At 43.2% G+C, this 12,299-nt stretch overlaps 1 protein-coding gene across 2 annotated transcripts in view; it reads right to left on the minus strand.

Annotated features, from left to right (window-relative positions):
• LOC110539043 (BAR/IMD domain-containing adapter protein 2-like 1) overlaps nucleotides 1-12,299 on the minus strand; it is an 80,176-nt gene that overhangs the window by 34,221 nt on the left and 33,656 nt on the right. For both annotated transcript variants that reach the window (XM_090197170.1, XM_090197171.1), the window contains 3 exons: nucleotides 7,993-8,054; nucleotides 5,252-5,323; nucleotides 4,074-4,208 (listed from right to left, as the gene is read on the minus strand). In XM_090197170.1, the coding sequence (XP_090053296.1) occupies nucleotides 4,074-4,208; nucleotides 5,252-5,323; nucleotides 7,993-8,054 (269 nt within the window). The remainder of the gene's footprint in view (nucleotides 1-4,073; nucleotides 4,209-5,251; nucleotides 5,324-7,992; nucleotides 8,055-12,299) is intronic.

The raw sequence follows: 12,299 nt of genomic DNA on the forward strand, positions 1-12,299 counted from the left end.
TACCCTCCAATATCTTACTGAGTGAAGGGAGTAGACTAATTGGTCGACCATTGGCAGGAGTAACAGCAGGTTTGCTGTCTTTCGGGATTGGACACAGTTTAGCATGCTTCCATACATTTGCAAATGTCCCCTTGTCCAGTGACCATTACAATGTGTATTTCAGTGGAGCTGTAATCTGGGGAGCAGCATAGTGAAGCAAAAAAATGGTCCATAAAATAATATCCTGTAGATTTACCATCTGGTCCCAGATCTGTAATACCAATATTTATCTATACAGATGAGCCATCTCTTAATTTGACCCTGCTTCTCACAGCAGGAAAATAATCCTGCAGCAACAGGTAATATGAATTATTATGTGAAATATAAGTAATGGACATTTTTGTAGGGGTTGACACATTTTTTTTAAGGGCAAATCAAGTCGGAAATGTTAAAGTGGAAATGACAAACTTTAGAAGCCTTTTTAAACCTTAAATACAATTATACTACAATTTGTATGTCCTGCTGCGCAGTGAAATTCTCTGTGACAGAGTGATCAAATTAAGATAACAGATTTGTAAGTCACTGTTGCACAGACCTACTGTAGCCTGGTCCCAGATCAGCAGGTAAAACAACTCATCTGAATAGTGTTATCATGCCGTTTCAACTTCATGTATCTGTACTGCATGTGCCTCAGTAGGTTAAAGCACATACCTGAGATCAGGGCCCATATTCACAATGCGTCTCATAGTAGGAATCTAGGGTCTAATTTCAGTCTTAAATCATAATGAATCTGATTATATATGGACAGGGGGACCTGATCCTAGATCAGCACTCCTACTATGAGCGCTTTGTGAATACGGGAAAAAGCTAGTTTCTTCTCACAGCCGCTGTGCCCCAGCTGGGGTGGCGCGCCCTAGAGCCTGGTGAGAGAGACTAGGACCAGGCTAGCGTGTTGAGCGCCCCAGAGTCTGGTGAGAGAGACTAGGACCAGGCTAGCGTGTGGATCACCCCAGAGTGTGATGAGAGAGACTAGGACCAGGTTAGCGTGTGGAGCGCCCTAGAGCCTGATGAGAGAGACTAGGACCAGGCTAGCGTGTTGAGCGCCCCAGAGTCTGGTGAGAGAGACTAGGACCAGGCTAGCGTGTGGAGCGCCCCAGAGTCTGATGAGAGAGACTAGGACCAGGCTAGCGTGTGGAGCGCCCCAGAGTCTGATGAGAGAGACTAGGACCAGGCTAGCGTGTGGAGTGCCCCAGAGTCTGATGAGAGAGACTAGGACCAGTCTAGCGTGTGGAGCGCCCCAGAGTCTGATGAGAGAGACTAGGACCAGGCTAGCGTGTGGAGCGCCCCAGAGTCTGATGAGAGAGACTAGGACCAGGCTAGCGTATGGAGTGCCCCAGAGTCTGATGAGAGAGACTAGGACCAGGCTAGCGTGTGGAGTGCCCCAGAGTCTGGTGAGAGAGACTAGGACCAGGCTAGCGTGTTGAGTGCCCCAGAGTCTGGTGAGAGAGACTAGGACCAGGCAAGCGTGTTGAGTGCCCCAGAGTCTGATGAGAGAGACTAGGACCAGGCTAGCGTGTGGATCACCCCAGAGTGTGATGAGAGAGACTAGGACCAGGCTAGCGTGTTGAGTGCCCCAGAGTCTGGTGAGAGAGACTAGGACCAGGCTAGCGTGTTGAGTGCCCCAGAGTCTGATGAGAAAGAGTAGGACTAGGCTCTCTCACCAGACTCTGGGGCGCTCCACACGTTCCACCCCAGCATACAGCAAAAGAACCTCCCCTTTCCACAGTTGGGTCCCATTAGTTTGTAGCCCAAACGGTTCAGACTCTACGAAACACGAGGTCGGCACATCAACGGTACCAACTTCAGACGAGTCTCCTACCTATGGGGGTCATAGAGCAAAACGGAGAACACCATCGTGTTTGTGGGATGACTTGTGGTCTGACAAACACCACTCTAGCTCTGCCACCTATCACCGTAGATGTGGAAGTACGTCAATGGAGGAGGCGGTGGATTGAGATGCATCCAATGCAAAATATCTCTAGCTTAAACTGACAGATTTCTATGTTTTTATTTTCTTATTTAGCATAGATTGAAGCACTGGTGCGTCAATCAACTCTAGGGGGTTAAACAGTACTTTAGCTTTACCTCAGAATGTATACTAATGACTGTTCATAATTTGGGGCTTTCTCGTCCTATTCGGCAGCAGACTGTCAGAGTTGTGACTAAAGCAGTAGCGGTGCGTGGATAAAATCACTGCGGAATCCAAGCCAGAAGAAAATGCCATATTACAACCTGTGTGTTGTGATAATTGTGTTGTTTGCTCTATAACCTGTTAGTTCATATGCCTTGATACTGTGATATACAGACCTAAAAGCCGAGACTATAAGAAGACACAGTGGCAGAATAAATTCAACCACACCTTTGTCTCATCACAAAACCGGAGAGCAACATCTGTCCGGTGAAGTCCACAAAGCATACTGCATGTAACAAACAGCTAAATTACCTACATATTGGTCAAGAAAGTTAATGTTTCTGACATTTTTGGACAAAAAGAAAACAGGATATGTCTCCACTATTCCAGCACCATTTCAACACCATCAAATCACCTATGCGTAGTCTAATACAGTGACAACTAAAAGATACCAACAACGATTTAATCCAATCAACGTAAGCTTAATATGATGTGGCTGTCCATGGTTCTGATTTCTGTGTGAGCGTTCGTGCAAATAGAAAAACATGTTGACTCACCCTACTTGTAGAGAAACACCAATGCCATCCTGCTCTCTTTCATGTTGACGAAACGGTCTATGACTCTGTCATACAGTACACACTTTTAGTTTTTGTTGTCCTAGGCTACCTGGCTAAAATGCTCGCTAGACTAACTTCCTTTCATGGGCAACGTTAGCTAGTTATCATTAGCCTTCTACATCTAGCTACATATTGAATGTCCATCTCTCAGTCCAGGGGCACAATGTATTTTATGGTCGGATCAGAATCGTAGTTATAAGCATTGGCCAGTACGGAGAATTAAGTAAAACCTTATCTCCATCCATGGCTAATTTAGGAAAGGGACAATTTTAGCTAGCTGGCCACCGGAGGCCAACTGCACAACAAGGTGCAACAATTCAAGTTGTTTTTAATTGATTACATATTTCTCTGCGATAGGAGTAAAGCCAAATCAAAACGGGCTTCCCTTGACACTTTTTGTTGTTGTGCGTCAGGACTATTCACAGTTGAGCTCGCTCAGTTTAGCTCAATGCTGATTGGCTATTATTTTATACTTTTTTTATCAAGGGAGGCCAAATGCTCGCTGGCTTCCCTTACATTCAATGCTACGTGCGGCAACAATGTCATACTCTTTGTGACCAGACAGCATCAGATAGATGGCCTACACATACAGAGGCAGAGGGGAGCTGTTTCGCTTACTCGGATGCTACGAAAATTAGGAAAGCACAGAAAGACGAAACATACATTATTTAATGTTTTTTCATTTTTTCTTGGTACATTTTTGTGGGAAGCCTTGGTATCCATGAATACACACCACTGGACTAAAGAGGTGTATCTTTCTTTGTCTCCGTCTGAAGCAGAGTGTGTGTGTGTGTGTGTGTGTGTGTGTGTGTGTGTGTGTAGGAGGCACCGACTGAATCTTCCAGTATAACAACATGCGTGTGTGTTGGTGGGGGAGGGAGGAGGCACAGTACAGAGAGGTGTATTAATGGAACTATCCAGAACACCAAACAACACATAACACACACAGCATACTCATGCATGAGGGCATTGTCTGGAGACTTGGATAATGTTACATTGGGTATGATCGACACTGTCTCATATGTCGAAGGTGTGTGTGTGTGTGAGATTGAGAGCGAGAGGAGTGTGAGTGTGTATGTACAGGTGTGTGTATGAGGGTGGGAGGTAGCCTAGTGGTTAACAGCATTGGGCCAGTAACTGAAAAGTCTCTGGTTCAAATCCCCAAGCTGACTAAGTGAAAAATCTGGCGCTGTGCCCTTGAGCAAAGAACTTAACCCTAACTGTTCTTGTAAGTTGATCTGGATAAGTGTCAGTTAAATTACTGAAATGTGTGGGTCAGTCCTCACCTCACTCTCCTTGTTTTCGTACTTGTTGGTGTTCTTGCCCTGGCTCTTCCTCCTGAGTTTCTTCAGGTCAGACTGCGACCTCTCCAGAGAGTCCTGCTTCATCTTGTGCTCTGTCTGGTACCTCTTAAAGGTGGCCTGGATGGGTGGGAGGGAGAGGGGAGGTGGGGGGAGCACCAGTGAACACCTGGAACCATCTCTAGACAGTACAAGTAGCATTGTAGCAAGTAGATTTTCCTTTTCAGAAAAAAAACTTTCAGTAATATCATTAAATGTAATGTCACTAAGTATTAAAATGCTTCGTTTTTAGTTTCATTGATTCAATGGTAATTAGCCTTAAATGCTATGTTTGATTACAGGCATTAGTAGAAAGGGTGGACACAGGGATTAAACCCCGGTCTCTGCTGAGGAGAGATGTACATGTGCCATATGCTGTGAGCGTTACCACTCAACCACGGCTCTGAACGGCATAAGTCATTGTTGCATGTTTATCCTATTCCCTTCATAGTGAACTTACTACTTTTGGGACCTGGTGAAAAGTGGTCCCCTATAAAGGGAATAGGGTGCCATTTGGGATGCAGAGAGTGTGTTCACTGTGGTCACTGATGTGATGTAAGGTAGGCAGTATACATTATTCTGTGGTCGCTGTGATGTAAGGTAGGCAGTAGACAGGATTCTGTAGTCATTGTGATGTAGGTAGGCAGTAGACAATATTCTGTAGTCATTGTGATGTAAGGTAGGCAGTAGACAGGATTCTGTAGTCATTGTGATGTAAGGTAGGCAGTAGACAGGATTCTGTGGTCACTGTGATGTAAGGTAGGAAGTAGACAGGATTCTGTGGTCACTGATGTAGGTAGGCAGTAGACAGGTTTCTGTGGTCACTGTGATGTAAGGTAGGCAGTAGACAGGATTCTGTGGTCACTGATGTAGGTAGGCAGTAGACAGGTTTCTGTGGTCACTGTGATGTAGGCAGGCAGTAGACAGGATTCTGTAGTCATTGTGATGTAAGGTAGGCAGTAGACAGGATTCTGTGGTCACTGATGTAGGTAGGCAGTAGACAGGATTATAGTTCCATGGATGGGGCATGGGGGGCAGTTCTCAGTGATATTCCCATGAGCAGGAGGGAAGACCGTTTCCATAGAATCACATAAGCACACACATTCATACAGTACAGTACTTACTGTCATGTATTTTACATCCATGTCTGTCTTCCTCTCCAATTCAGCTATTATCTCGCTGTGAAACCTCTTAAACTGCAGGTGAGGGGAAAGGGGGATGAGAGGGGGAGAGATGGTGAAGGGAGAAAGGAGGGGGGGATGCACACTGATTAGAGAAGGGACTGTTATGATGGACTGATGGAGGTGCATCAGTGGAAAACAATAAAAATAATGTTGGGAGGGATTTGAGAGCCATCCTTGAGTTGTGTAAGCAAAGGTGTTTGTGTGTGTGTGTGCACGGTTGTGTGTCTGTGTGCAAGAAAGAGAAAAGATTCAAGGCTATATGAGTGAGTCATGGCCGAAAAGTAAAGCAGGGATGCCCTCCTCTCTCTCTCCCTCTCCCTATATCCCTCTCTCTCCCGCTCTAATCAGTATGAGGGGGAGCGCAGGCATCTCTTACATCACAGAAGCCTTGTGGTGGCAAACCGACGCCCACTGGTGCCATTCGGTCAACGGAAACCCCACGTCCTCTCACAAAGAATTAGAGACTGTCCCTGCAACCCACGTCTCCTCAGTCCTCTCAAACAACAACCCTGTTAGCTGCTGCTTCAAATCTCTAGGTGCTTTAGTGCAGGATTTCCCAACTGGTGGCCCGCGGGCCATTTTATTTTGCCCGCCAAGTTTTCTGAGCAAAAATATTTTTAAATATAAATCAGCTCCAAGTGATTTTAATTTGGGAAATCTGTTCCCAAGTAGTCCCTCGCATAATAGCCACGTGATCCTATACAAATGTAAGGAAGGTTTGAAATGATTATGTTTTAGTCAAATATTATATCTGTTTGGGCTTCTTGGGTCAATTTGCAGTCCACAAATGATTTGTAATTATGTAAAAATCTGCCCGCGGCTGGATGTAGTTAATGATCCATCCTTTAGTTAAACTGCTCTGCCTTTCTCCAATCTTTAACTCTTTAATGGAATGAAGGAATTCATATTGTGACTCACACTTTGACTAAACTAAAGCTGCTCTCCGATACAGAGTACAGAGTGGAGCTAGGGAAGAGAACAACAGTGACTTCTGGGGATAGAACCAGGCAGATATAATTACTAAAAATAGGAAAAAGCCCCTCAGATCATGGCAATTTGACTGCATCCTCACTCATGGGTACACTCAATATGGCTGACCCATCATGGAACATTGACTTGAATGGGCAGCCCAGTTCTAGTAATTATATTTGCATGGATATAACTATAGGGAGAAGTAGCTTTGTTGTCTCATAAACCAGTGTGCCAGTGTAGTTAACAGAGAAGGAAGCAGGGTTTGAATTACAGAGGTGTCACTGCCAAGGGGTGCTGCTGCCTCTACCACATGGGTGCTGAGTGGGCAGACTGGACCCTCCCCCTAATGGTTAGGGATAAGATTTGGGGAATCTGATCATAGATCTGTGGTAAGAGCCGGAAACATACAAACAGTGACAAAATGCTCTACCTCTCCCCCTGGTTAACCCTTCACCATGGGCTCCCTCCACAGTTAGGCAGGTTTAGAATCAATATACCAGTTGACATGCATGACAACAGTAGTGTCAATACACCCCAGAGGTTCTTGTTCCTCCAACAGGAGCTCATATCTAGCACGTATTCATGACCTGATGACAGCACAGACAAGTTTACATGCTTCCAACTTCTACCTTCTTAGATGAGAAGGTTCCTCAACATGCATACGTACAGGGTAAGGTAGGTTACTTTCTAAATGTAATCCGTTACAGTTACTAGTTACCAGTCCATGATTGTAATCATTAACATAACTTTTGGACGGCCCAAACTCAGTAAAGTAATCTGATTAGTTACTTTTGGATTACTTTCCCCTTAAGAGGCATTAGAAGAAGACAAAAAGGATCCATCAAACGCTTCTGGATTATCATCATAGTGGTCTCTGACCTGTGGTCACTCTCTGAGGTGGAACAAACGTAAACTCCCTCCTGCTGAATTGAATGTCATTGAGAGAACAGAAAGGTGCCATAATGTTTTTTCACAAACATGCTTTCTGAATTTAAAAGTCAATACAAGAAGTAATCATCTAGTTTTTCAAAAGTATCTGTAATCTGACTACAGTATATTTTGCTGGTAATGTAATTGATTACAGTTACAGTATTCTTTGTAATCAGATTACAAGTAATTGATTACATGAATTAAATGTCTCCCTAACCTTGTATACTTATTTTTTATAGTTTGTAGAATAAGTAATTGTATGCCAACCATAACTACAGGCCTTGACAAGTGTGACTGTCATCAACAACAGTTCCCAGAGGCCCCGTCACAGGGCATGTTCAGACCTGCTCCCGTCCTATAAACAGGCTGTACACAATAACCAAACAGGTGCAACTTTTCCTCTAGCTTCTTTTTGTTTTCTTCTCTTCATCTTTGCTTTTTCTGTCCCTTGATGTTACATAAAGGGAAACACCATCATGTGATTACTAATGGAGAGAGTTGAAGAGGGGGAAAGAGAAAGAGAGATTTGTGTTTGAGGGGAATTAAAAACGGTACATTGTGTTAAGCAGCAGAGAGAGAAAAATAGAGAGGGAGAGAGAGAGGGCACACTGGGCGAGGCAATTCATGCAGGGAATTAAACAATAGATGACGCAAACACTCATGTACACACACACACACCTTGCAGAATACACACACACACACCTTGCAGAACCCACACGCACACCTTGCAGAACACACGCACGCAAACGCACAGACACATAGACAGAGACAGTACTCACATTCTCCTCTAGCTCAAGGTGAACTTTCCTGTGGACCTCGGATATCTCCATCAGCACAACGCCTGTGGCGAGAGAGAAACATGCACTGATTGGCTGCTTGGCTCGTGGGGGAAAACAAGATTAGGGTTTTGGTCAGATTATCTACCCTTCTCCTGAAGTGTGCACTATTTGACATATCTACCCTTCTCCTGAAGTGTGCACTATTTGACATATCTACTCTTCTGCTGAAGTGTGCACTATTTGACATATTATCTACCCTTCTCCTGAAGTGTGCACTATTTGACATATCTACTCTTCTGCTGAAGTGTGCACTATTTGACATATTATCTACCCTTCTCCTGAAGTGTGCACTATTTGACATATCTACTCTTCTGCTGAAGTGTGCACTATTTGACATATTATCTACCCTTCTCCTGAAGTGTGCACTATTTGACATATCTACTCTTCTCCTGAAGTGTGCACTATTTGACATATCTACTCTTCTCCTGAAGTGTGCACTATTTGACATATCTACTCTTCTGCTGAAGTGTGCACTATTTGACATATTATCTACCCTTCTCCTGAAGTGTGCACTATTTGACATATTATCTACTCTTCTCCTGAAGTGTGCACTATTTGACATACAGTGGGGCAAAAAAGTATTTAGTCAGCCACCAATTGTGCAAGTTCTCCCAGTTAAAAAGATGAGAGAGGCCTGTAATTTTCATCATAGGTACACTTCAACTATGACAGACAAAATGAGAAAAAAAAATCTAGAAAATCACATTGTAGGATTTTTAATGAATTTATTTGCAAATTATGGTGGAAAAAAAGTATTTGGTCAATAACAAAAGTTTCTCAATACTTTGTTATATACCCTTTGTTGGCAATGACAGAGGTCAAACGTTTTCTGTAAGTCTTCACAAGGTTTTCACACACTGTTGCTGGTATTTTGGCCCATTCCACCATGCAAATCTCCTCTAGAGCAGTGATGTTTTGGGGCTGTTGCTGGGCAACACGGACTTTGAAATCCCTCCAAAGATTTTCTATGGGGTTGAGATCTGGAGACTGGCTAGGCCACTCCAGAACCTTGAAATGCTTCTTACGAAGCCACTCCTTCATTGCCCGGGCGGTGTGTTTGGGATCATTGTCATGCTGAAAGACCCAGCCACATTTCATCTTCAATGCCCTTGCTGATGGAAGGAGGTTTTCACTCAAAATCTCACTCACGAATCTTTCCTTTACACGGATCAGTCGTCCTGGTCCCTTTGCAGAAAAACAGCCCCAAAGCATGATGTTTCCACCCCCATGCTTCACAGTAGGTATGGTGTTCTTTGGATGCAACTCAGCATTCTTTGTCCTCCAAACACGATGAGTTGAGTTTTTACCAAAAAGTTATATTTTGGTTTTATCTGACGATATGACATTCTCCCAATCTTCTTCTGGATCATCCAAATGCTCTCTAGCAAACTTCAGACGGGCCTGGACATGTACTGGCTTAAGCAGGGGGACACGTCTGGCACTGCAGGATTTGAGTCCCTGGCGGCGTAGTGTGTTACTGATGGTAGGCTTTGTTACTTTGGTCCCAGCTCTCTGCAGGTCATTCACTAGGTGTGTTTCTGGGATTTTTGCTCACCGTTCTTGTGATCATTTTGACCCCACGGGGTGAGATCTTGCGTGGAGCCCCAGATCGAGGGTGATTATCATTGGTCTTGTATGTCTTCCATTTCCTAATAATTGCTCCCACAGTTGATTTCTTCAAACCAAGCTGCTTACCTATTGCAGATTCAGTCTTCCCAGCCTGGTGCAGGTCTACACTTTTGTTTCTGGTGTCCTTTGACAGCTCTTTGGTCTTGGCCATAGTGGAGTTTGGAGTGTGACTGTTTGAGGTTGTGGACAGGTGTCTTTTATACTGATAACAAGTTCAAACAGGTGCCATTAATACAGGTAACGAGTGGAGGACAGAGGAGCCTCTTCAAGAAGAAGTTACAGGCCTGTGAGAGCCAGAAATCTTGCTTGTTTGTAGGTGACCAAATACTTATTTTCCACCACAATTTGCAAATAAATTCATTAAAAATCCTACAATGTGATTTCCTGGATTTTCTTTTCCTCATTTTGTCTGTCATAGTTGAAGTGTACCTATGATGAAAATTACAGGCCTCATCTTTTTAAGTGGGAGAACTTGCACAATTGGTGGCTGATTAAATACTTTTTTGCCCCACTGTATTATCTACCCTTCTCCTGAAGTGTGCACCATTAGATATGGACTGGTGGAAGGAATATGGTGGAAAAGGGTAGTCCGTACGATGTACATAGCCTCAAATGGTTGCTTTCCTTCATGAAAGAGAAAAGACATACAGTAAACATCCCTCTGACAAGTGCTGAACTGACAAAAAGGTGGGCAATGGAAACAATGTTGACAACGCCGACAGAACAGTGATTTATTTGTGAGACACTGTCACACTCATTTATCATGTTCAGAGTAGAGCACACCGAAGAAATGTGTTGCAAATGGAAATCTGTGTCGTTATTGGACAAGCTCAGTTTGTATCTCCTGCGGTTCAGTTCATTTCAACACGTTTTCTCCCTACTGAATACAACCCAGGATGGCTTTAATTCAGTTGTAAACTAAAATGGACCTTATTAATATTTGCTAACGTTGAGGAAACAGTGTGTCATTACCACCTGCAGTTAGATAATCAAAAACAGCTCTAACTGCAGGGAACCAAAAACAATATCACTCTTTGCATGATACAGCCAATCAAAAATGGATTAAAACGTAATAACACCATAAAGCAACTGGAAATCGTAACACCCAATTCATGCAGGTAGCCTAGTGGTTAGAGTGTTGTGCCAGTAACTGAAAGGTTGCTGGATCGAATCCCCGAGCTGACAAGGTAAAAATCTGTCGTTCTGCACCTGAACAAGGCAGTTAACCCACTGTACCCCGGGTGCCGAATACGTGGGTTTGTTGATTAAGGCAGCCCCCTCACACCTCTCTGATTCAGAGGGGTTGGGTTAAATGGGGAAGACACATTTCAGTTGAAGGCATTCAGTTGTACAACTGACCAGGTGTCATCCCCTTTTCCTTTCCTTAATAAGGATCCACCCACATGGCACTTCTGAGTGATTATCATAATGTGTGTTGCTAATAAACGGATGAAAGGACCTTGTTTTACTGATGCCTCTATCGTAACACGTTAAATCAAGTGACTCATCTTACACAGAGAAACCTACAGTAGCAGTCAAAAGTTTGGACACCTACTCATTCATGGGTTTTTGCTTTATTTTGAACTATTTTCTACATTGTAGAATAATAGTGAAGACATCAAAACTGTGAAATAACCTATATGGAGTCATGCAGTAACCAAAAAAGTGTTAAACAAATAAAAATATATTTGATATTCTTCAAAGTAGCCACCCTTTGCCTTGATCACAGTTTTACACACTGTTGGCATTCTCTCATTCAGCATTTCATTTAACAGGTATACCTTCTTAAAAGTTCATTTGTGGAATTTCTTTCCTTCTTAATGTGTTTGAGCCAATCAGTTGTGACAAGGTTGTGACATGGTAGGGGCGGTATACAGAAGATAGCCCTATTTGGTAAAATACCAAGTCCATATTATGTTAAGACATGAAGGTCAGTCAATCTGGAACATTTCAAGAACTTTGAAGGTTTCTTCAAGTGCAGCTGCAAAAACCATCAAGCGCTATGATGAAACCGGCTCTCATGAGGACCGCCACAGGAAAGGGAGACCCAGAGTTATCTCTGCTGCAGAGGATACGTTCATTAGAATTAACTGCACCTCAGATTACAGCCCAAATAAATGCTTCACAGAGTTCAAGTAACAGACATCTCCACATCAACTGTTCAGAGGAGACTGTGTGAATCAGGCCTTCATGGTCGGATTGCTGCAAAGAAACCACTACTAAAGGACACCAATAATAAGAAGAAACTTGCTTGGGCCAAGAAACACGAGCAGTGAACATTAGACCGGTGGAAATCTGTCCTTTGGTCTGATGAATCCAAATTTGAGATTTTTGGTTCCAACCGCCATGTCTTTGTTAGATGCAGAGTAGGTCAACAGAAAAATATATTTGTTTAACACTTTTTTCATTACTACATGAGTCCATACTTTTCATAGTTTTGATGTCTTCACTATTATTCTACAATGTAGAAAGTAGTAAAAATAAAGACAAATCCTTGAATGAGTAGATGTGTCCAAACTTTTGACTGGTACTGTACATCAAACTCAATATAATCAAAGCATATAAATCAGCAGGAAGTAAGGGATTCCTTTGTTAATCCCATGTGTATCTCCTGAAAC

Source organism: Oncorhynchus mykiss, chromosome 13, assembly GCF_057628025.1.
Source record: "Oncorhynchus mykiss isolate SJ-2025 chromosome 13, ASM5762802v1, whole genome shotgun sequence".
Taxonomy (NCBI): Eukaryota; Metazoa; Chordata; class Actinopteri; order Salmoniformes; family Salmonidae; genus Oncorhynchus; species Oncorhynchus mykiss.